The 26,744-nt window shown below is 36.9% G+C and overlaps 1 protein-coding gene across 1 annotated transcript; it reads right to left on the bottom strand.

The window, feature by feature from the left end:
* Nucleotides 1-4,115: 4,115 nt before the first annotated feature.
* LOC145691590 (uncharacterized) lies at nucleotides 4,116-25,194 on the bottom strand. The gene is made up of 4 exons (XM_081766997.1): nucleotides 25,056-25,194; nucleotides 20,738-20,834; nucleotides 15,158-15,231; nucleotides 4,116-4,701 (listed from the first exon to the last, which is right to left on the bottom strand). Exons 1-4 carry the CDS (start codon nucleotides 25,107-25,109, stop codon nucleotides 4,153-4,155), a joined length of 774 nt encoding a protein of 257 aa, XP_081623123.1. The 5' UTR covers nucleotides 25,110-25,194; the 3' UTR covers nucleotides 4,116-4,152.
* Between the last annotated feature and the right edge of the window lie 1,550 nt (nucleotides 25,195-26,744).

Raw genomic sequence — 26,744 nt, 5'->3', positions numbered from 1 at the left:
ATCCAAATTCAGCCTCACAACCTGGGGAAGCTGGGAGATATATAAAAATGGTCGAAAATGACCGAGATTTATATCGAATACGTAATTTTTGGGGCAGTTGAGCTGAATAGTGATACTTTCGATGCCGTTTAGATCCAAATCCAGCCCTGCATCTTGTGGAAGAGGGGAGATATATAAAGGAATTGTGCATTTCAAGTTTTTATTTCAACACAGCGAAGCAGGTAAACAAATCCAGTAATAGTGTAAACTAGAATTAAACTTCATGAGAAATCTTCGGGCAGGCAGTGGTTATTAGTCTTGGTCACAGGGTTTCCATGTGACCAAACATGTTAATAAACATATTACTCGTACGACACTATAAATAATTAACTGCATTCTTGTTACTCTAATTCTAACTATAATTCTGCAAGTCAGTTTGTTAGTGTACATATTACATGCCCTGGCGTGTTCATTTAATTCATCGCACGCGATGTAAAACATTTTAACTTTCAACCGTCTAGATTAAAATGAAGAAAAGCAGGTAAATGCTGCTTGAAACCCTAAGGCGAAGGAGGGGGTGGAATATTTGGCAAGCTGTTGGGACTGAAGTTATAGAAATAAATAAGAAATAATTCTTAGAAATGAGGATACCCGAAAGTTGTTGAAATACCAAAAAGAAAGTGTTACGATATGTATTCTTTGTTGTTCAACTCACAGGCAGGTGAAAGCACGAGGCGGACAGTTATTAAGACGAGATAAGTGGATCAATGCAGAAAGTATTTAGATCTATATGGAACAAGTAAAGACATAGGCAGATCAAATTAAATTTATATGTGTTAAACATTAGGTTATTGCATTAAAATATTCTCGGCTAGAGGCACACAATTTTGCCATTGCTTAACTAGCAACAATTGGTTTCCATGATGAAAGGAGACTGGAGAAGGGAAGGAAAGGATGTATAGAAAGTTCATCTGCGAATTAAGAAGGGAAATTTACAAACACAGGGAAATATATAAGAGAAGCGAAGGTGACAAGAGGTATTTAAAAAGTTATAGAAATATGAGTATTATAGGTATATGTGGAATATGGGTCGAAAAATTTATTAAACCTTCTTTCATTGATGGGACCTTGGATGCTCCATTATATGGAGATATGCTTAAAAACCTGTTATATCACTTTAGTTGAACAAGGAAGGGTGATTTCATCAATATTGGCAACAAGATGGGGAACCGCCACATTATGGTTGTAATGTAATCGATGGTTGAATGAACATTTTCTCGGTAGCTGGATAGGTCGCCCTGGACCAGTTAAGTGGCCGGCAAGATCCCCCGACATAACTCAGTTGGAGTTCTATCTTTGGGGACACTTTAAAACTATTATTACCAGTGTAAACTTAGTAACATGGGCTACCTGAAAAGGAGAACCGTTACGGCCTAAGAACAAATATAATCAACTATGCTTCGTAGAGTGCAACAGCACTGGTCTCACAGTTAAGAATATGCATAAAACAGAACGGTGGGCATGCTGAACATGTCATGTGATTGTAATTGTCTTTTGTGCGTTAGCTGTCTCCTTTCCTGGTTGTTAAAGAATACGAATGCGAGATGTTACAAAACTTGTTTTTCCTTTATCCTTTAATTCGAAACTTCACACAACACATTTCACAGCATTTCTCACATAACATATCCTAAATCTACTCACAACCTCAAAACTGTTGCAGGTTTTGGAGAAATAACTTTACCATTGGGTTTCTCTTCAAACGAGGATGTTATTTAACATGTCAAACGGCCATGTTGCTATTTAAAATAAAGAAGTTGATTCAATGATGGCGGATGACACCCTTAAACGTTATAATGTTTTGCCCCTCCCACTAGCATTGATCACAATTGACTTCGGATAGACTACATCAACAGTTTCTCAAATATTTAGCCCGGTCCAGATTTTGTATTTCACTTAACAAAATATTATCTTTCAATTACTTCGGACATTTGGATATTTTCCAATATGGCGAACGAAGAAGTTGTGGGATTTTAGTATGTCGTTTAAATAATTTTTGCCAACATTTATGTCAAATTTTAACTTGTTGATAATTATTTCCAAAGTTCAATAAAATTGTAAATCAGTTTGACGGGAAATTTCGGAAGTTTAGAATTTAAAGCTAAATATTTCTAAAAATATGAGTTTTGTGAATAATTGGTTCTCTATAAATATATATTTTTTGTGTGTGTTTGTTCTCTATGTTCTATAAAACTATACTAAGTTTATCTCTTTATGTTCAACCATAGCGAAGATATTGCTATTTTTATCTGAGTATTGTTTATTTGGCACATTCGGCGGTCATTTTCCAATATGGCGGCGAAGGTCACGTAGGATTTCAGGGGACTTTTAGTATGTTGTTGTTTAGAATGTCATTCCCAACATCTGTGTAAAGTTTCAGCTTGTTACTAATTCATTTCCTTCTTCATTAAAATTTGAATTTCATTTACTGGACTATAAGTGGATCATCAGAAATAAAACTTTCCAACCGTAAAATAGTTTTATAGAGAACTGAAAAATTTTTCCTATGTTATTTATATGGGATTCTTTTACACCTCAACATGTTTAGGCACTTCCGGCAAGATTAGAATTATAAAATTTGACATCATTGTAACCTTCCACGACTAACCGACAGAAAAATTGCGAAAAGTGAATATTTTTAATTTTTAGGGGCCTAAAGGGGAATGAAGAAATTTCCATGCTATTTAAATGGGTGTTTTCCTGGGGTACAAAATATTATCTTTTAGATAATTGAAATAGGAAAAGAAACGATAGGATTATGGGTTCAACAGGTGCGAGGCCGTAGGCCGAGCAAAGACAATGTGTGTGAGTCAAATTCAGGAAGTATGAAGAGCAAGTTCACAAAATTCACTGTTGGTGCAAAGGCCTGATAGATAAGAAATGCGAGACCGTAGGCCGAGCAAAGACGGGAGAGCTAGCCAAAGGCTAGATTAAATATAAAATTAAATATTATTTTTTTTAAAAAGAAAAGAACTTTTTTAGTTAACATATTGAAAAATAATCTAAGCATGTATTCAACATAAATGTCAACTTAAACAGGTATTCATACACATAAAATTGTGGCTGAAAAGACACGTGTGAAATCGCAACTCAACACCCTTGTATTTTGTTGAATTCACTGTGACAGTAAGTGTAATTAACCAGTTATAGTTCAAATAAAATTTGAGAAAACGTTTTCTAATATCTTGAGAAAGTTATTCAGAGCTACAATAATGGATTTCATGCATTTATGGAACAACGAAGAGTCAAACACGTGTTAATGATAGCGAGTAGTGACCCTGTGTGAAATATTAGTCTTAAAAACAACATTGCTTCTCAGAGCTTCCCTAGGAATGTAAGACTATTAGCGGATGAGGCTTTGGCGCAGCAGACCTAAGTTCCGTTCCTATTGAAGTTCAATATTTTGGAATTCCGTTTTCACCTAAAGGTCTACTTGCTGAAATTAGTGGTGAAAGGTAAGTTAAACTCTAAACTAACTCCCAGGTGGGTATGCGGTTAGCATAATCGCCTCTGGTGCAGGAGATCCGGGTACAATTTCTGTTGGGATTTCATGAGATTTGGATGCCACGTTCAGTTGTAGGTCCATGTATCTAGACTTGGCACTGAGCAGGACGCTAAACTTCAAATAAACCAACAACCATTTAAACTAACTAAAATTGCATCTCCTCAGAGAAAGTAATAATTTCTAGCGTGTATACTTACATCACAGAAGGTATGTACAAAAATATCTGAGTTTACGCACTCAGAGTTGTATATGACGTGCCTACATCTTAGTTGAGGTAACTTCTTTAAAGCTTATTGTGACTCATTCTGTTTATCGTGGAAATACACAACTTTTAATCGTGACAGAATCCTCAGAATATGTCAGAATAAGTAGCTCGGCAACACTATTAAATCTTAGGTTACGAATATAGATAATCTACTCTGGCTCTCAACCGTATAAATTATATAGTTACTACTGTACGTAGACATAAATGAGATACACAAATGAGTAATCAATTATATATTTATTTCCATGAGCTCCTCTGAACAATTTCTTCTGCATATTAAGTAATATATGAAACAGTAAGTATTTGGAGGGAAATTCGTCTTTACTACATTAATCAAATATTTATTTTAGTCTTCCTCTTCTTCCTCTTCTTCTTCTTCTTCATCCTCATCCTCCTCTTCCTCTTCTTCATCTCCCTTATCGTCTTCCTCTTCATCTCTCTTTTCGTATCTTTTATGTTTGTTTTGAATTGGTCTCTTGGGATTAAATGTATGTTTCACTCTTTGGACGACTCTCTTCACCAAAGACGGCCGAGTACCTTTGACTACCTTGTGTCTTGTTGTTTTCACTTGATTTTCTTCATGAGAATCTGTGTCTTCTTCTTCTTCTTCCTCCTTTGATTCTTCTGGATTTTCTTCTTCGGAATCCCATTCATCACGTTGTGGACGTTTGACCTTCTTTCCGATTCTTTTACTCTTGTATGTGTGCTTTCGGACATTTTTCTTAGGTTTCCTGTGTTTTATCTCAACTTTGATTTCGGGAACTTTTTCACGTGAGTGCTTCTTGGCATCCTTCTCAAGTGCTTTTGTTCTAGAATTTCTTATTAATTTGCCAATGAGCAGCCTTCTGCCTGTAGCTTCAGCAGGACTCGTCGAATCGTCATTTTGTACCTCAGCCTGGAATTAAATGAGAACAAAGGTAAGTTCTTCGAGAATTAGTCACCTTCCTTGATTAAGTTACAAAATGATTACCCATTTTATGGATAAAATACTAGTAATGGTAATAACAAAAATAAATCAGTGTCTGAAATGTTGAAATTGTGGGAGGACAGTGGCTCAGTGGTAGTAGCCGAATTGCCTCAACTATTCCGTTTCGATTCGCAGGGCAAAATCCATTGTGCATTCGAGTCGCCCAATTGAAGAGATTGAGTGCTTGGAGCTGTCCTTATGTTTCTGTTTAGTTTTAGAACCAACGTCTGAGCCCAAGGGCGCCGATCCTGGGGGGAGCGAGTCCCCCAAGCTCATGTTGGCTCCCTCACTGTATTTGTAAATTTACAATATTCGGCATAATTTGAATGCAATTTGTCTTAAAATCCTCATATATGCTTTCTGCATCTGAATGGACCTCCCTAAATTCTCAGAGAAATCGGCGCCCTTGGCTGCGCTAGGTGTTTAAACCTCCGTACCTCGCTCCTAACTAACCTGGAAAGATTACTTAGGTGTGTATCTCTTCAGGGAAATGAAAGTTTAAAATCATGTGCATTTCATCCACATTGGGGATCCCGCAGCGAAAGAGTAGGAGGAAATTTGAATGTTTTAGTTCCCCTTCTTCCTTAGCATTTGGGAGAAACTTCCCTCCAAGGAGCTATAAGCATAAAAAGTGGTATCAATAAAGATATAAGTAAATGAATATACTAACTAGTAATGTATGGTGTATATGTGAGGACTTCTTTTTGGGGTACGACAAATAACAGTGTTGCCATAGTCCCACAAAATATATATTCCATTTTTTATTTTCTTCTTCTTCCTCTATTAGAGGTTCGGCACGGAGGCACAAAGGTTACCTCTTTAGGAGTTTTGTCCCATATGCTTTCCTACGAGGTACGGATTATATCTCTGTGATAATTAAGAGCGTCGCTAGTGCTGCCAACGTCAGTGTAGACCAAACTATGTACGTCGAAAAATATGTACAGGCTGATTCTCGTAGAAAATGCGTTCCTAATTCTTTTCTCACTTGGTATTGATCTTTCATCGTTTACGTACAACGTCTGACGTACACGTGAAAATAATTTTTGCTGCATACGACAAGTAAGAGTGTTGCCAGGTTCTCACAAATTTTCAAAAAAAAAAAATTCTCATTCAAAAAAATCTTCTTCTTCTTCTTGTATGGGTTTGGCACGAGGTGGACAAAAGTTAGCTTATTGGAATTTATGTTTCGTAAGCTTTACAACGCGGTATAGTTCATGTCCCTGTGGCAATTAGAAGGGTACTAGGGCCGCCAGTGTAAAGGTCTACGATTTTCTTAACATCCCTGTCGGTCCTGAAAAGGATTTATATAGACTATAGAATAAAAATAAATCAAAATTCAAAATTAACGATAGAGTTTCGATTGCAGTGAACTTGGAATGATAAGTGACAAAGTCGTCACTTGTGCTGAAATGGGTACTTGGTTGGTTTCCAGACCATGGTTGAAATTGTCGTGTCCGTGGTATATATATGTGTTCTCCTTTTCCTTCCCACATTGTTATTCCATTTATTCATTTCATAATAATTTACCTTTAGTGATGCTCCGTCTCCTTTAGCCTACAGGACGTAATTGTAGAACTTAAATTTGAAAGTTCTGTTGAAACTATTAGAAAGATTTAGTTCTGTTGAAACTATCTCCTTATAATCTGTAACTTCTGTGCTAGTGAGGTTTACGGGATTTCTGCTATTCTACGTGAAATGCAATATTGTGTCTGGTTGTCGGCTGCATGATTATTTCCATAAAATTTATGGAGATTTCATTAAGATTAGCGTGGACTCACTTTAAGGTTTACTATTGCTTGTGATTTAAACCAATCAAGAGTAACGTATATAAAAGGGAAGGGGAAAATTGAACTCTAGCTGGAAGTTTGAGTGCTGAACACAACGTTGTAACAAATCAATTTTCCGAAATAATATTTTAAAAAAATATATTCGATTTTTATTAATTTTGATATATATATACTTTATTTTATACTTTTTAATTACCCGTATTAATTTGTGGTTGAAATCGGTCAAGAATATAAGGATGAATCAACTTCAACTATCAGAAAATATTTCATGGTAACTTCAGTTAAAATTTTCCCATTTTGGTCGTTCATTGATTTTCGTTTTCTTTAGAAAATCAAGAACACTGTATGTCGCACAAGTGAAAACAAACTCATCCAATCAGAATCAAATTTGGCATGTTGGCAGTCCTTGAGAAGCTTAGTACGCGTTTGAAATATTATAGTGTTGAGGCAATTGGTCCAAAAGTTATGAGTCTTCAAATCTGGAGTGTGAGCTTAGTGGATTTTTTTACAAAATACGAGGGTAAGTCAAAAATTATCCGCAATGTAGCTATAACTTTTCTTACATTGCTCATACTGACCTGTGTCGTCGTTGTTATGCTGTTGTGGTCATACCATGAAAGTTTGATCCTAATTCCTTCACTTGCCTTCCTTTGTTCCAGATAGATCATGGCCGTTCCATTAGAAGTTTGTACCAAAGGGGAACAACAAGCAATCATCCAGTTGTTGTGGTCGGAAAGTGTTCAGGGGCCGCAATATATCAAAGACTTTCAGCAGAATACAGCAACAGTGTCTTACTGCAACGGACTGTCTACGAATATATTGAAATATTGTTGTCATCATTGTGACCGTAAATAGTCGTTCGGTTCCTTCCTCGTGCGTTACATTTGTGTGACCATTTTTGAATTTATCATGGATTTCATGAATGAATTGCGGCCCCCTGATACGAGTATAGCTTCCGACTACAAAAACCAGAGCATTCCACAAAGAAAAAATCGTATGTGGCGTATGTAAAAACGTATGTTACATGTGTAAATCCTGTAGTTTTTGGACTTACCGTACAACAGACGTATAACTGAAAACGCGTATTTTATAATACTTTCCGTATAAGTGTTCCATCTATACGTACTTTCCGCATGAAACAATATAGGCGATCAGGATCTTACATACAAATGGACGTATATAACATATAGCTGAAGAATTTAACATATGTATACATATGTAATATACGGAAGATTCTTAGACGTCAGACATCCTGCAACAGCATGATGTAACATCTAAGGACAGTGCATATGTAGCTCCGTACTGATTTCTATAGTAAGTAAAAGGGTTCCGTATAATTGTACAATATACCGCTCTTCTGATAACGGACTTTTCTCGGTATGTTCGTTGTTCCTCTTCGGTTCAAACTACTAATTGAGCGGCCATGATCTATCTGGAACAAAAGAAAGACAAATGCAGGTTTTATTTGGATCAAACTTTCATAGCATAAACACAACAGCCAACATAACCATAACAATAAAACAAACGAGAACAGAAGTCAGTTAAATAATGTAAGAAAAGTTATAGCTACGTTGCGGTTAATATTTGGCTTACCCTCGTAATATTAATAAAGTATTGGTTTAGCAAATCAATGAAGGATAATTTAATTAGGAAACGCATTATAATTTCTAGTCATAAAACAAACGTGTTCTCTGCTTCGGACATTAAAATTACTTCCACTACGAGAGTTGAAATTTGCCAGCAGTAACGTTGTACACAGGAGATTGACTGTAGAAGACAACTTCGAAACTGCTAAATAATGCTCCATTTTTCTAAATATTAAGTACCCAGGAAAGCTCTGTTAGATGTCCAACCATCCTGACACTGCATCACATCGTGACAATACTTTTTGTTTCGAGGTAAAGTGACTCCTATTGTAGCCTAATGACTGTGGGTCGCCTGAGTTAAACATCTGTTGGTCACGGTTCATGTTTAAAATAGGGAGTTCAAATAGCGCCACACAGGTCTGATTCGTTACGAGGTTAAACTGGAAACACATGTTAGTGAAGCGGGAGGCATTCGGTACGGATTTGGTGAGTAGACATTGTGACCATTTAACAAATTTTGAGTCGGTGATAAATCTCTTCAAGACTAATCACGTATCGAATGTCCAGCGTTTCCCCCAAAACAATGTTTTTTTTACGAGGAAACATTCTCCGTTCCAAAAAGAAATCGGAATTTTGGCATTTCTATTTCAACGTTCTTAAGATTATTTCCATTTTTTAAGCCATAATACTCTATGATAAAGTGTTCCAGCCTCTGTTCTTCATTAGATTCTATCTTGTTTGTGGATTTTCTCGGAAACTTTCGATTTCCTCCCACGAAGTTTCGGTTTTAGGTTTCATTCTTATATTAAGATTTACTTACATTCTCAAATTGTTTTGCTTTAATTTCCAAGTCACAAAAATTAACATTAAATTACTGATGTCAGTAAGTAACTAACTAACTAACTCTATGGCCTATGGAACCCGCAGGTTCAGTGCTGCGTTCACAAAAGCTCTCCACTGACTTCTATCCTTAGCTAATTGCATCCATTTTCTACTTTGTATTCCTATCTCTGCGAGATCCATCTTAATATTATCCTCCCATCTGCGCCTAGGTCTTCCTAATGGTCGTTTTTCTATGGGTCTACCAGTCAAGACTTTGAAAGCGTTTCTACTTTCTTCCATTCTAGCTACATGACCTGCCCATCTAAGCCTCCTAGACTTGACGACCCTAATAATGTTGGGTAAACCGTATAAACTATGTAGTTCCTCGTTATGAAGTTTCCGCCATTCCCCATTCTCGTTCCTCTTGGGTCCGAATATTCTTCTCAGGATCCTGTTCTCAAATACTTTCAGTCTATGTTCTTCCCTCAGAGTAAGTTACCATGTTTCGCAACCATATAGAACAACAGGCATGATTATCGTTTTATATATTTTAAGCTTCAAATTCTTCGACAGAATTCGCGACGACAAGAGATTTTGAACCAAATAGTAACACGAATTCCCTGCTTTTAGTCGACATTTAATTTCTTCGTGAATATGATTTTCGTCTGTTAATATTGATCCTAAATATTTGAAAGTATCCACTTTATCAAAAGTATTATTTAATATTTTAACGCCTCCACAATTTGCCGTATTACGGTCCCGACGCACTTCCATGTATTTAGTTTTCTCTGCATTTACTTCTAAACCCATGTCCCTGCAAAGTTTTAATAAGATCTCTGCATTTGTTTCTATTGTTCTCCTATCATTCCCTATTAAATTTACATCATCAGCATATGCCATCACCTGGTGAATACCGTTCAACTGTAGGCCCTGGTTGCTATCTTTGATTTTCCTTATAGCGTATTCCAGCACAAAGTTAAATAATAAAGGCGACAACGCATCTCCTTGTTTCAGGCCATTTTGAACGTGAAAGCTCGTGGACAAAAATTTTCCTACCCGGACTTTACTTTGGGATTCACTTAAGCATATCTTAATTAATCCAATTAGCTTTCTCGGTATTCCAAGTTCTGTAAGAACGTTGTATAATGTTTCTCTCCTAACCGAGTCGTAAGCCTTTCTAAAATCAATAAATAGTTGATGTACCGGGATATTGTATTCCCACTTTTTTTTCGAGTATTTGGCGAATGGTAAATATTTGGTCGATAGTTGATCGATTTCGTCTAAATCCGCACTGATAATCTCCGATAATTTCATCTGCGTATGGGGTCAATCTTGCTAATAGAATATTTGACAGGATTTTATAGGATGTTGACAGAAGAGAGATGCCTCGATAATTATTACAGTCAGTTTTGTCGCCTTTCTTGTGAATTTTAACAATGATTGGTTCTTTCCACTCTTGTGGCAATTCTTCCTTGTTCCAGATAAGGAGAATGAGTTTGTGTATCTTGTTCCACAATTTTTCGCCTCCAGCTAAAATTAACTCAGCCGGAATTTCATCCACACCCGGATATTTGTGTTTCTTTAATTTCTTTATAGCGGCTTCTATCTCTATTCGATTGGGTTTTGGAATATACGGTTCTGCGGTGTGTATCTCCTTTTCTCCCCGCGCAGTAGTTTTTGGCTGCGTGTTCAGCAAATCGTCAAAGAAATCTTTTCATCTGTTTAAAAGGCTATCCGTGAGGAGTGAGGACTGTTCCGTCAGCTTTCTTTAATATATAAGCACGAGGTTGATAGCCTTTCTTAAATTCGCTTATCCCTTTATACATGTCCAGAATATTTTTATTTTTACTATTATCTTCAAATTCCTTAATTTTAGCTTTCAAAAAATCGCGTTTCTTTGTTCTAAATGTTTTGGAAGTTTCCCGCCTGATATCTGCGAAATTTTGTGTAGTTATTTCATTCGGATTTTGTAGCCACCGTAATTTTGCCTGTTTTCTCTTCTGTGCTAGTTTAATGCATTCTTGGTCCAACCATGGTTTTATCCTACGTATTTCCGCGTGTCCCAATTTTTCTATTGCTGAACTTTTAATGCTATCTCTAATTTCAATCCAGGTATCCTCAACACTAGTGCATTCCGAGTCTTCTAAAACCGAGAATCTATTCGAAACTTCAATCTGGTATTCCTTTCTTACATGGCTCTCTTCTAATTTCTTTAAATTAAATCTCTCTGTTTTCGGACATTGAACATTACCTTTATTGAACGATAATCTCTCCCGTATTATCGCTACTACCAGGTAGTGATCAGTGTCACAATCAGCCCCTCTAAACGACCGGACGTCAATTATGCTAGATTGCCTTCTTCTATCTATTAAAACGTGATCAATTTGATTATGTGTTTTTCCGTCTGGTGATGTCCAAGTGTATTTATGAACGTCGCGATGTGGGAATTTTGTACTCTTCACGATTAGGTTTTTGGATGTTGCAAAGTTCACGAGTCTAATACCGTTGTCATTACTTTCCTTATGCAAACTTTCGTTCCCTATAATCGGTTTGAAAATATCCTCTCGTCCTACCTTCGCATTGAAATCCCCTAATAGAATCTTCATATGGTATCGCGGGAGTTGGTCAAATAACCGTTCCAGTTCTTTTATATCGTCACCCTTATCTTCAGTTGGAGCATGTACATTTAAAACAATAATATCACATCACCGTCCCTTGAGAGTAATAAAAGAAAGTCTGTCAGTAACAAATTCAACCCGTTTAATTCCTGGTAATATTCGTTTGTTATATCAGTAAGTAGAAAAACAAAACGAAAAGATGTCCTTAATTTGAATTTTATTTAATGTATAACTTAGAAATCAAAGAACAGTACTCTAGAAATTTTTAAAGCTGCTCAAAATTTACAAACATGCCAAGTTTGATCGAAATTGGGGGAATTGAGTTCAATTCATTAGTATTCTTATCATTGATTTTCAAGAGAAAATTCAAATGAATAAAAAATTGTAATGATTACCAAGAATCACTACAAAATCAAACTGGGAGAATGAAAAAATTATAAAAACTTTTATTTTAAAAGTATATCATATAGGAGTTCATTCTCTCAAAGGTAAATTTAGCTACCGTTGAAGAAGTGTCATTAACGTTAGAAAGACACGGAAAAGATTAAGAAGTGTATCTCTACCCTTAGCTTTAGCAATAACCTGTGAACTAGAGGTTGAGAACAGAGGACAATACTTAAATCACAGGTTTCTAGGTCACAAGGACAGTCCTTCCAGGCACACAAGGAGATTCCCTTAGAAAACCACTTAAGGACCTGACAGCAGAAACAGAAGAACTGCTCCTTAAATAAAAACGGCCTGATACTGCTGAAAGCGTATCCTGACCATGCCAAGACGTAAGAGGTCCAGCTTCACAGTCGATAAGGTTCGCCATCAATCCTGCCACGGAGTAGACTTGCTGAACGTCCAGCAAAGGCACTGACCGAGGACGGCTTCAATCGGGACTGTTCGAGAGACATGAATTACCGGTACACAGTATACCAGCCATTCATTCACTCCTCAGAGGTTCTGGATGTTACGCAGCCCAACCTTGCCACACAAAGAGGTTCGTTTGGAACGAGATCCGTATTTTAGCACAAAACATCAGAGAAGTCGTCACCTTTCAGAAGATTAACACGTGTTGCTATAAACAGTGTCAAAATGTTATTTATTAAGTGCGCGTTACAATTACAATCTTGCTTATTTGCTCATGTGTTTTTACAATATTCTCATTCTCCCAGTTTGATTTCGTAATGATCCTTAGTGATCACTAGGAAAGAAAGAAAGAGACATATTTTACTTCTTAATTGTAGATTTCCACCTTTAAGTTCATCTTAAAGAAATTTAGCTTCCTTAAATATGCACTTACAAGTAAGGTTTCCCAGGTGATACACGCCGATTTTAATCAAACTTCACAGGTTTGTAGAACAGCAAAAATTAAGCGACACGTATTTTTTTATAGCGGCCCATATGCATATTTAGGTGGTATAATAGGGCTGTCAAAATGGGACAACAAAGCATACATTAGGTAATAGCGCGAAAACGAGAAGGGATAGCCAAACATTGTAAAGGAGCAAGTTGTCATGACACGATAAGCATTTCAATAACACATAGCGCTTCCACGGGGATAACACACAACATCCGCAAATGGACCAATCAGAGATGAAAAGCAGTCACAGAGCTTTATCTATTACGCGGAATCCAAATAATGTAGGTAAGAATAAAGAATGATAAAGAATAAGTGATACGTGTTTTTTCGTTTTTGCAAGATGAGACAAAAAACGTAAATAGATGCATCGTTATCTCAATGTCGAAAGATTGGAGAACTGGGAATAAGATGTGAGCGCCTGTATGAGAGGCAACCTGTCAATCAGTTTTGTAGAACTGGTTGCAGGTGACAGGTAGAATCCTGCTCGAGAGATGAATACCAAACATGGTCTTATTGTTCAATGGTTTATAAGTTATATCTATTAGTAGTTAGTGATTGCCAACAGTTCAATGCTCATGATCAGTAATTTAAAAGCCACCCAGCCAGTAAACGAAATCACACCCTTCCTGTAAGAATCGGCCGTATAGGATAGTAATACAAACATTGATATTGTTTTGCAACAAGCCCCGTTGTAGGGATAAATAGGCCCTTTGCGGGATACTAAACAACATGTTGAACACAATTGAACAGGTTGGCAAAAATAGACAATTCATAGTCACATGCATTTAAACCAAAACACATGAATGTGTTACACAAGCACTATTTTCGGTAATATGCTGTATGTTGAACCATAGCCGGCTGCTATTTAACAGAATGTAGCGTAACATCGAATATTGTATGGAACGAATATAAGCAATTGCAGTAAATATTCGTCATACAAATGATTCTTATTGAAATCGGACATGAGCCTAATAGAACTTTCTTGACATAAGCAGTATTAAAACGATATTAAATGATTCGTGGCTACATGTATTTGTTTCGAAATATACAAATATAAACAGTATAAAGTATGACACGTCAAATGAAAAGTCCTACAACTAACTAACAAAACAGTTCCATTGAACAAAAATTAAAAGTCCTACAACTAACTAACAAAACAGTTCGATATACATTTACGAAAACAGTACATAAATTCCGTTCTTGGCCATTCAAATGCGTTTGAATTTGCCAGATGTCAATATTGGAAACCATTCCTCTGTTGTATTAATAGATAGAACTAAACGTAGCATTCCGAACACAAACTTCTAGAAAACAGGTCTAGTGTCATTGACAAAGAACTGGCCATAAGTAAAGCCGAAGAACATGCAATTCATGTTGTTTAGTATCCCGCAAAGGGGCCTATTTATCCCTACAATGGGGCTTGTAGCAAAACAATATCAATGTTTGTATTACTATCCTATACGGCCGATTCTTACAGGAAGGGTGTGATTTCGTTTACTGCTGGGTGACTTTCAAATTACTGATCAAGAGGATTGAACTGTTCGCAATCACTAACTACTAATAGATATAACATATAAACCATTGAACAATAAGACCATGTTTGGTATTTATCTCGCGAGCAGGATTCTACCTGTCACCTGCAACCAGTTCTACAAAACTGATTGACAGGTTGCCTCTCATACAGGCGTTCACATCTTCATATTCCCAGTTCTCCAATCTTTTGACATTGAGATAACGATGCATCTATTTACGTTTTGTGTCTCATCTTGCAAAAACGAAAAAACACGTATCACTTATTCTTTATCATTCTTTATTCTTACGTACGTTATTTGGATTTCGCGCAATAGATAAAGCTCTGTGACTGCTTTTCATCTCTGATTGGTCCATTTGCGGATGTTGTGTGCTATCACCGTGGAAGCGTTATGCGTTATTGAAATGCTTATCGTGTCATAACAACTTGCTCTTTTACAACGTTTGGCTATCTGTTCTCGTTTTCGCGCTATTAACTAAAGTATGATTAGTTGTCCCAATTTGACAGCCCTATTATACCGCCTAAATATGCATATGGGCCGCTACAAAAAAATACGTGTCGCTTATTTTTTGCTGTTCTACAAACCTGTGAAGTTTGATTAAAATCGGCGTGTATCACCTGGGAAACCTTACTTGTTAGTTAGAAATATTTCCATTTTTCTGCATAAAGAAATATAAAAACATCAAACTCACTCTTGGCTGAACTGGTACTTTTTGGGTCAAATTCAGAAGAGGGTGCTCATATGGACGATAATACACTTGTAAAACTAGAATAAAAGAAAAAAGTACTTGTAAAATGGAAATTAACTTGCTTTGTTTAAACTTATTTTAAACAATTATACTAATTGAAGCCGTGGCTTCCATAACGAAACAAATCCAGCTGAAGAGATGTTGAGAAACTGTAAAAAAAGGAATATTTGTTGGAAATCTAAACGACGAAATCAGATTTGTTCATACATAGTGACATTTGTTATTCAACAAAGTGTAAATATGAAAAAAGTCTGATTTCTAAGTTCACATTTCCAACAAGTATTCAGCTTTTATTGTTTTCTTCAATATCTGTTCAACTGGACTTGTTCTTTCATGGAAGTCACGGCTTCATTTTTTTCATTAAAGTTTATTATTGTCGAAGTTTAGTTCAGAAATACTTAGACTCTATAAGTGAAGAGTGGCCCATCTTTCTAGATTTGAGAGCTACTTTTTATCTCAGCAATTGCCTGTTGTCTAGTTACCTGTTCACTAACCCGTTAGAGGGAATCATAAGACAATACCAATGATTAAAATGACACAGTAAGACACAGACCAACCTAGGCTACCTGTCACGACTTGCCGGTTGATTAACAAACACCTGTAAACGTTTTGGCTTCCTTGACCTAAACAACCGAAGTCTTGACAACGTGCTACCTGTTTCGACTTGCTGGTTGATTAGTTAACAACTGTCAACGCTTTGGTCATCCTGTCCTAAACAATCCAAGCTTTTAACAGGACTACCTGTGATGACTTCCCAATTGAGTAGAAATCAGCTGTCAACGCTTTGGCCACCCTTGCCCTAACGAATTCAGAGCATTTACCAGAGCTACCTGTTACGACTTGCCGGTTGATGAGTAAACAGCTGTAAACTCTTCGGTTTCCCTGACCTAAACAATCCAAAGTCTTGACCACGGGCTACCTGTCACCACTTGCCGGTTAACTTGTAAGCATCTGTAAACGCTTCGGCTACCCCTGACGTAAACGTTCCAAAGCTTTTACCACTGGCAATCTGTCACGACTTGCCACTTATTATCAATTAACTGTAAACGCTTTGACTTCCCTAACGCAAACAATTCGAAGTCTTGACCACGTGCTACTTGTGACGACTTACCAATTGATAAGAAAGCAGCTGCCCACGCTTTGGTCACCCCTGCCCTAAAGAATCCAGAGCATTTACCAGAGCTACCTGTTACGACTTGCCGGTTGACTAGTAAACATCTGTAAACGCTTTGGCCACCCCTGCCCTATAAATGCAAAACTTTTAAATAAATACTGACAAGAAAGCTACGGAATCACGAGACGAAGCAATAATAACATGGTTCACGCGTCACTGGGTTATCTGGTTCCGTTAGATCTCAACTTTCTCCTGACATCTGGTCACCTCAGCCTGGATATCGCTTCTTAGACGTGGTCTGATTCGTGATCCAGTTATCCGAAAATAGACGAAGTAATTCCAACTTAAAAAGTAATACTTTTCATAGTAAATTAATGATGCTCACTACTTGAACTGAAAGATTCAAGTGTTTGATTCTCAAGGTGACATCTCTTAATGAAAATATCATGCACTACAAGAATACACGTTCCTCGCACGGGGAGAATACATGTAATTTTGGGCATAAACGGGTGAATTTGGATTTAACCAGCATCCAAAGTGGCACTGTTGATCCCAGCAACTCCGACAACTATGAATTAGGCACTAATATCGGTGGTTTTTGATCATTTTTAAGTATCTTCCCTACCCCTCCCGTAAGTAACACAGTCAATGCCAAATGATAAAAATCATCGCAGGCTCGAACCTCATCAATGTAACCTCAAATTTGATCGAAATCGAGTGGTCCAAGATAAATTAAATTTTATTTAGTTTCATATATCTACCTCCCCCAACCCTACATTGTAGCGTCAAATTGAAACGATTACAGAAATTCCATATCCAAACCTCGTGTATGTTGAAAATTTCAACGAGATCGGTCGGGTGCTTCAAGAGTTATGTAATCTTAAACATAGTCACTTTTAATTTTATACAGGGTTCATTATGAAAGTAATGAGCATTATGCTACCCTGACTCAACAATCCACCGCAGCGCGCGCTGCCGGCACTCAAAAAGTAGTGGGTGGTCTGTCCTTCCAAACGCGCCCAAAGTCAGTCTGCTGCGAGCAGTGACAGCATGCGGATATCGATCCGCGTGAAGCACGTTTTTACAAGTTGTAACACGACGCGATGGAGGGTTCGCTCGAACAATGCTACGCTATAAAATTTTGCGTCAAGTTCGGTAAGAATGCTACAGAAACTTACCAGATGTTGAAAGAGGCCTACAAGCAGGAGTGTTTGTCAAGATCCCAGGTCGGAAAATGGCACAAGTCGTTCAATGAGGGTCGGGAGGAGGTCGTCGACGGGCCCCGTTCTGGACGCCCAACAACGGCCAGGACCGACGACAACGGTGCGTGAAGTGTTGCGCTCAGACCGGTGTGTGAGCATTCAACAAATCGCGGACACCCTAAACATGTCAACATTTGCGGTACATGGGACAGTGACCGAGGACCTGCAAATACGAGACGTTTGTGCGAAGCTTGTGCCGAAGGTGTCGACGAACGAACAAAAAGAACTTCGAGTTTTACGCTGAAAGGCGTGGTTGTCATTGTGTGAGAGTGATCCGGACTTTTTAGACTCGGTCGTAACTGGAGACGAATCCTGGATGTTCGAATACGATCCAGAATCCAAAAGGCAGAGTGCGGAATGGCACACCTCATTATCCCCCCGCCCCAAAAAGGCGCGCATGAAAAAATCCCGAATCAAAACCATGCTCATTGTCTTCTTCGACGTTCGAGGAATCATCCATTTCAAGTTTGTGCCACCAGGACAACCTGTCAACGCAGGATTTTATCTAGAAGTGCTCAAGAGACTGAAACGCAGGGTCGCCCGCGTTCGAAGTGACATCAAAGACTCAATGAAACTCCACCACGACAATGCACCAAGTCACACCGCCTTCACCGTCGTCGACTTCCTGGCCCGGAGCAGAACCCCAGTGGTCCCCCCACTATAGTCCTAACCTGGCTCCTAGTGACTTTTTTGTTTCCCCGTTTGAAGAGACACTTCAAAGGAAAACATTGGAACTCCGTGAAGAACATTCAAGCCCATGTTACAAGGTTTTTAAGAGCCATTCCAGCCGAGGACTTTAAAGATGCTTTCCAGGCGTGGAAAACACGTCTCCAGAAGTGTATCGATGCAGAAGGAGCGTATTTTGAGGAATTTTAAAGATTTGTAACAATTGGAACAATAAAACAGTTTTTCTAAAGCAATGCTCATTACTTTCATAATGAACCCTGTATATACAGATTGTACGCTTCAAATATAATTTCGTTTATTCTATAAGGATTTAACAAAATGACCAACACAGCAAGTTTGAGAGACTGGTTTGGTTGAACTTTAACATCCCTCATAAGAAAAAGAATTTTAAGATCCCTCATAAAAAAATAATTTTAACATCCCTCATAAGAAAAAGAATTTTAACATCCCTCATAAGGAAAACAAATTTTAACATACCTCATAAGAAAATACTTTTTATGTGATTTGTACGCGCTTACACTTTGAAATGCCTTGCAGTTACATTTCAGTATCGTAGTTTAAAATATTGAACTGTATGCTGGAAGCATGGTCTCTTAATCTAAATGAACAACGCAGAGATGTATTTAAAAATAAGAGGGTCGGATATGTGGAATATTAGAAACCTCATAACAAGAAATGCATAGTTTATACCGTTCAATTAACATTGTTATGGTATTAAGTCTAAGAGGCTCAGGTCGGTTGGTCATGTAGCCAAAAGTAAGAAAGTAAAACTCTTTCAAAATTTTAACTGTAAAAGTTCAATAGGAAGACCTAGTACAGATGGGAGGGCAATATTAAGATAGTAGAATTGAGAATAAAAAGTAGGAACTGGATTCAGTTGGCTAAGGACAGAAGTTAATGGGGGCCTTTTGTGAACGCGGTACTAAATCTTCTTTTTCATTACGCTATAGAGTATTTTGATACATACATACACAATAAGAGTAAACGAAAATGATAGATTTAGTGAGAAGAAAATCTTAATTGTTAGAATTACATTTGTAACCTCACAGATACTTTCAACTCGAATGAGGATGTTATGTTTCTCTGGATCTTACCGGGTTTGTTCACTTCACAAGTCTTTTCAAGACACCGAGTCTCATAGTCTAACTGCTTTCAAGTTTTCGGGTCATAAGTCACGAAGTTCGTAACTCTTTACGTAAGAAGACGTCACGTCTGAGTATTCTCTCCGACGACCAGTTTAAGTCAAATTCTAATGTTAAACAGTAACCAAGTAGACCATTGGTGGGAGAGCCAGATTCTTTCATTGGTCTACCGAAATAAAAATAGAGCACATGCAGTTATGGCAGATCATTTTAGCAGGATACAAAGTGTTCCAGCAGAGAAAACTTATCTCTCTCATACGTAATATTATTTTTCAGAAATATTGAAAATGTAAAGAGTATCTATCAACTCTAAAATTAACCTCAATATCTACTAGAACGTACTGTAGCAACTAACACTAGGTAAAATTGAACTAAATTATCACAGAAATGTTTCAGTAAGTATCAGTTGATCAGTAGGAAGACTCTTACTAACGTATTTGGAGAAACCAAATCGATTTTAACCCCTATCTTATTTGTAGCTACACATACAGTATGAGACTATGACATACAAACAGCTGAATCAGTGAATGGAAAAAGGAGAACATTCCACATTTTACGTTTTGGAACAGAAAAAACAAAACCACTTACCACAAATAGCTTTCCTTACACAAACGTATTTGTATTGAACATTTGTAACGTACAGTATGTTAATAAGGGATCACTAGGGGAAGAAATGCTTGTGGAAGTAAAAACTAAATACACGGTTTTGATTGGTTGGCGTTATCCGTTTGTTGTCACGTAGCTTACATATAGCAGAAATCAAACGGTTGTTGCTGTCGGTCCTCGTGGCCGAACGTGCTAACACATTATGCTACTATTGGAAATCGCTTTTGCCGTGAGTTCAAACCCGGCCCAAGGAAAATTTTTATTTCCGTAATAGTTTTTTCATTAAAATAAGAGGAAAGTAATACTCAACAAAGGATTTACTTACTTTTGTACTGATAAGAAGAAAAGAAGAAGTACTAGTAGGTTGAGGAGGAGGAGGAGGAACGGGCAGAAGCCTCGCAGGGCTCGTTTTGTTCCATCTTGATCCCAGTGATATAAATTTTGTGACCAACTTAAAAGAACTGGGTAGGGTAGAGGGCGAAAAAAGTTACTTCCGGGAGTATTATTCTCCCGAGCGGGTCGTTGTTAATATCATTTATTTCTCAAAATATCAATGAAGTAATGAGATTGAGTAATTAGTTATACAGAAGTTAGTTATTTCAATTTTTCTCTATTTGTAGAATATTCTCATTTTTCCACTTACTTTTCCCAATAATAGTTCTTTGCTGTCACTTTGTTATCTAAAGTCTAGAAATGAATAAATTTCACTTACGTCCAGCTTGATCTATCACTGCTATGGGCACATATTGAGTATGAGAGCTTTGTTTTAACGCTAAGGAAGTCTTGGTGTTTTGTTTTATGGCTGAAACCTAGAGTATGTTAAAAAAAATTATTACATTTTCTACTTTAATAGTATTAATTACATTTATTAAGTCTGTTTATTAAGTCAAAATTGTAGCATCTCAAAATTATAATAAAACTTATACCAATCGCTAGTGTAACGTTAGTGCTGGCTACTGCTACAAGTACAACGTAAGTGTTTATACGCACAAGAATATTGTAACAAATTAAAGGGTCAGTTTTGATTTGACATCAAGTTGAAATTACTACTCTTACAAATAAGCATCACGTAAAAGTACAAACAAAAAGGGTTAGTGCTACATTTGTGCTGGTCAGTGCTACAAGCCCAAAATTAGCGTTTCGACGTATAGGAAGTTGCTAACAAATGAAAGTAGTGATTCTGGCTTGACGTAAAGGCAAAACCGACAATTTTACAGAGTACAAATAAGCTCCACCGAAAACTAAAGTGGCTGACAGTTGTTATTGATACGCTAGTGATGGTTAGTGCTAAATGTACAACGTTAGGGTCATATGTACAGGTGGCTTGACGTCAAAGTAAAATCATCACTCTTACAAATATTCTTTGGGGGAAAAATAGCTGCCAAATGTTAGTGAGAAAGAAACAACGTTAGTGCTACTACTTACTGTCGGAAAGTTTTTAACAAATTAATGTGGCGATTCTGGCGTAATGTCGAGCAAAATTTCCCAGTTTTTCAAATCAGCTTTGCGAGAAATGAAAGGAATGCCAATCGTTAGTGCTAAGTAAATGATGGTTAGTACTAAGAACAAAACGCCAAGGCTCTTAAGCACGGATAGTTATTTAAAAAATAAACTAACGTCTCTGGCTTGATATAGAGTCAAAATCGCACTTTTACAAATAAGCTTTCCCGAAAACAAAAAGAAAGAAAATCGTTAGTGTTTATGTTAGCGCTGGTTAGTGCTATAATCACAATGTTAGCGCGTCTACATAAAGAAAATTATTAACAAATTAAGGTGGAAATCTAGCTTGAAGTCACACCAAAAACGCCACTTTAGAAAGACGGTTTGCGGAAAATGAAAAGGATGTCAATTATCAGTGCTATGTTATTGTTGGTTAGTGTCACAAGCATAACGTTAGTTCTTCTAGTTGTAGGAAGTTATTAACAAATTAAAGCTGTAATTCTTACTTGACGCTAAGCCAAAAAAAAAGTTTTACAAATAAGCTTTGGAGAAAAAGGCGGCGTCAAACATTAGTGCTACGTTAGCGCTGATTACTGCTACAAGAGCAACGTTAGTTCTCCTATACATGTAAGGATATACGATTTGCAAGGAAAGGAAACAATGCTAATCGTTAGTACTATATTAGTGTTAGTTATAGCTACTGTGTACGAAAATTAATAAATTAGAATGAAAATTTTGGCTTGACGCCCTTTCAGAATCATCACTTTTACAAACAGCTTTGAAGAAAACGAAGCGAATATCAATCACTATTTCGTTATTCCTACGTTAGTGCTGGAAACACAACGTAGGTGCTCCTACGTACGGAAATGTATTAAATTAAAGAGGATATTCTGGCTAGACGTCAAATTAGAATCATCATTTTAAAAAAATAATTACTTTTTGGATATTAAAATGGGTGTCAATCGTTAGTGTTACTTAAGTATTTGTTTGAGATACACGAACAACATTAGGTCATATCCGTACGCTTAAAGAGGACAGACTGGATTTTCATGACGAGATACGAAATGAGACAGAGTTTTTCTCCAATTGAAAGAGACAGGCTTCCCCAGACTATATAGAGCTATTCGAATAGAAAGGATTTTCGTGACGAGATACGAGATGAGACGGAGTTCTTGCAATGAAAAAGATAAACTTTCCAAGACAAGACACAGCTCTTCTAATAGAAACAAATACGCTTTATGGACAAACAGAATTTTCCTGACGAGATACGAGATGGGACAAAGTTCTTACGATAGATAGAGACAATCTCTCTAAGACGATATAGAGAATTCGAATAGAAATAAGTACGCTTATGAGGATAGACAAGATTTTCTTGACGAGATGCAAGACGGAATAGAGCTCTTCCAACGCAAAGAGATATTCTTTTCGAAACGACATAGAGCTACTCGAATAGAAAGAAGTGTGTGTTATGAGGGCAGACATTTTCGTGACAAGATACGAGATTACGCAGAGTTATTCCAATAGAAAGAGATAGGCTTCCCGAGAAGTGATACAGCTATTTTAATAGAAATAAATACCCTTTAAGAGGACAAACAGTATTTTGGTCACGAAATACTATTTGGGACAGTGTTCTTCCGATTGAAAGACATAAGTTTTCCGAGACGATACAGAACTCATCTAATAGAAATAAATATTTTTTATAAGATCAGAGAGAATAGACAGGACATTAGTGATGATATACGAGGTGAGACAGAGTCCCTCCAATAGAAATAGGTAGACTTTCCGAGACGAGATATAGGTCTTCCAATAGAAACAAATATGCTTTTTGAGGACAGACAGGATTTTCGTGTCGAGACTCGAGATAAGACAGAGTTTTTCCAATTGAAGGAGATATGTTTCCCCAGATGTTATAAAGCTCTTCGAATAGAAAGGATTTTCGAGACAAGATACGGGATGAGGCAGAGTCCTCCCGATAGATAGAGATAAGATGCCTGAGACAATATAGTGCTCTTCGAATAGAAAAGCACTCTGTGAGGACAGAGAGTATTTTCTTGACGAGATGTGAGATGAGACGAAGTATTTCAAATAGAAAGGGATAAGTTTTCCGAGACGATATTGACTTGTTAGAATAGAAAGAATTTTCTTGACGAGATAGAAGATGAGACAGAGCTCTTTCAATGGAAGTTTTAACTGGTAATCCAATCAGAAAACGACCATTAGGAAAACTTAGGCGCAGATGGGAGGACATTATTAAGATGGATGTTGCAGAAATAGGAATCCAAAGTAGAAAGTGGATCCGAAAAATAAACACACTGCTGAACAAGACTGCACTTATTTAATATAAAAACACATATTAAACAGCAGTGTACGTCTGATGAGGATCTTGGCTAGAAGATCGAAACGTCACGTGTAAATGTGTTTTTATATTAAATAAGTGCAGTCTTGTTCAGCAGTGTGTTTATTTCTCTGATTTTATTCGCGAGACGTTGACTATGAGTGTGTGAAAGTAGATCCATTTAGATAAGGACAGAAGTCAATGGAGAGCTTTTGTGAACACAACATTGAACGTCCGGGTCCCATAGGCCATACAGGTAGTTAGTTGTTCTTCGGGGAATTGAAGACTTCGGGGGAAATAATGATAACCCTCAAATTCGTGAAAAATGAGTGAAACAGCCTATGCTGTTTCACGTCGCTAGATTTTATCCCTCGAAGAATTACCGAGTTTAATCAACAGCTGACAGAGGCCAATTCTTTACAGGTTTCTCAATAGTGTTCATTACGTACCCAAACATTCAAAGCCGCTTTTCTCAAAATTGTCAGTGAGGGCAAGGGCGCCGATTTCTCTGCTAATTTGGGGGAAGGCATTCCGGTGCAGAAGGTATATATATGAGGATTTTAAGACAAACTGCATTCAGATTATGCCAAATATTGTATATTCATAAATATAATAGGGGACCCACATGAGCTTTGGGGGGCCGGGCCCTCCAGGATCGGAGCCCTCACTTTATCATTATCTTCAATTCTTAAAAGAAAAAGAAAAACTAAGTACTTCTATGGCCTATGGAAACAGCTATGCACTATCTTAGTAATAGGGGAATTATGGCGTTATTTTCAATTCGCCATATTATCTACTATTTGCATATGCATCTGGCAGAATTTTTAGTGATCTCTTTGACAAACACTAGTAACGTAACAATCTAATAGACATGTCATAGGTTCTTTAAAAATGTCCTATTTTAGTTTCTACTACAAAAGGCGACAAATCAAATGTCCAAAAAGTCTACGCACACCTAGTCATTTAACTTATATTTTGCTGAAAAGAACAATTAACAAAGATTCAAAATTAAAAGGAAAGTCTGAGCAAGTCATGGTAACAAAACTGACACAACAAGAAAATAGAATTTCACCTTCTACTTAGCGTAGTGAATTGTTACGTAAAATTTGATTGGTTTATGCCAATAACTTAACACATTTAGTAGGCTATCATAAAATAATATTCAAAACTTGAAATATCGCAAGATTTTTAACGTAGATTCTGCAACAGGAAAGTTTGCTAATACTCAATAAAAGTCATTGTTTGTTAAGCTTACCAAGTGAAAAGAGAGATAAAGACCGACACAAACCAAAATGTGTTGGACTTTCATGTTTCCTCGGTGGATAAAAAAACTTATTTCCAAGCGTGAATTTGGAAATGATGTGATCGGCTTTTCTTTCCCTTGTTAACTGAGCTGCTTCGAATTACAGACAAGACATAAGTTCCAGATGTAAGTTAATTATACGCGGCGGATACCTTTGTAATGTTCTGTAAACAATCAGGTAAATTCACACTTTACTGACTTTACAAACAGATCAAAGTTAAAAATAGTAATCATTTTCTCTCTCTTGCATGAGTTCCTTTTTTCATTTTTTATTGTTTGTCGTATTTGCAGTGAAGTAAGGATATTCTTTTGAGTACTACAAGCCAAATTAACACACAATTCATCGGTTCTTTAATTATTGAAAGGGTCAAAAAGTTTAGGTTAATTATAGCGTAACATGCCTTTGAAACTCCGAGAATGTATGAGACGAAGATATACACAAACCGATTGGTATTACTTCCATGGTTTGATAGAAGTTGAATCAGTTGAGATTATAAAAGCCATAACTAACTAACTAACTAGCTCTATGCCTTATGGAACCTTCAGGTTCAATGCCACAAAAGCGCTTCACTGACTTGTACCCTTAGCCATCTGGATCAAGGTTCTACTTTGTGTTCCTATTTCTGCGAGGTCTATCTTAATATTGTCCTCCAACCTGCATCTAGGCCTTTCTAATGGTCGTTTTCCGATTTCGCATCCAGTTAAAACTTTGAAAGCGTTCATAATTTCTTCCATTCTGTCTACATAACCTGCACACCTGGGCCTTCTAGATTTGATTACCCTAACAATGTTCGGTATGAATTATTCAATTCCTCGTTATGAAGTCTTCGCCATTCCCCATTCCCGTTACTCTTGGGTTGGAATATACGTGTCAGGATTTTATTCTCATATGCTTTCAATCTAAGCAACTACGCAGCAGATCAGACATAATTATCGTTTTTATATACATATATTTAAGCTTAATATTCTTCGACAGAATTCGCGAAGACAAAAATGTTTGAACTGCTATTAAAACTGAAAAATGGAAAGAAAAAGAAAAAAAGAGAAAGAAAGAAAAAAGAAAGAAAGAAAGCCTCTGTAACATATGAGATGCATGGAGTAAGTCGTGAGTGGGAACCCTTTACCCCTGGTGGGGGATTATTCATGAAACTATCAGCTTATGTCTAATTATATTGTAATATATTATCCATTTCTTAATTTCGAACATACTAGGTTCGATCGAAATGAGAAAACTCTTTATCGGACTTCTGAAGAAAATAAAATAAAATAAATAAATACATGACCGTGTTTATTATATATGGAATTCCCAGTCACGACCTCCTTTTCAGTTTTATTAAAATAGAAGAAGAAGTAAAGAAGAGAAGAGAAGGTTGGGATAAGAAGAGAAGAAAAATAAAGTAAGAAAAAAAGGAACTGTTACTGGATATTTTTTTAGAAAATATTGTAAAGGAAAGTGAATAATTATCGAATTGGGATCATTTCCAATAGCTATTGGGTGAATGTTTGGTATTAAGGTGATCAAAGGTAGACACATGTTAACCCATACATCCCAGACCTAGATCCATTTAACCCCAACTACCGAATTATCCCAATCTAGCTCTGAGATAGATGAGAAAGTTTAATTTAACCGTTTATTCAATA

The sequence above is a fragment of the Thermobia domestica genome, chromosome 8 (assembly GCF_964235325.1).
Source record: "Thermobia domestica chromosome 8, izTheDome1.hap1.1, whole genome shotgun sequence".
NCBI lineage: Eukaryota > Metazoa > Arthropoda > Insecta > Zygentoma > Lepismatidae > Thermobia > Thermobia domestica.
This window is presented reverse-complemented; position numbering and strand designations above follow the sequence as displayed.

Coding starts and splice junctions, on each gene's coding strand:
- LOC145691590 (XM_081766997.1), bottom strand. CDS start 25,109: ATGAAAGTCCAACACATTTTGGTTTGTGTCGGTCTTTATCTCTCTTTT. Junction 20,835..25,055: donor TTTATCTCTCTTTTCACTTG/GTAAGCTTAACA, acceptor AACATACTCTAG/GTTTCAGCCATAAAACAAAA. Junction 4,702..15,157: donor AAGTACCAGTTCAGCCAAGA/GTGAGTTTGATG, acceptor ATTTAATTCCAG/GCTGAGGTACAAAATGACGA.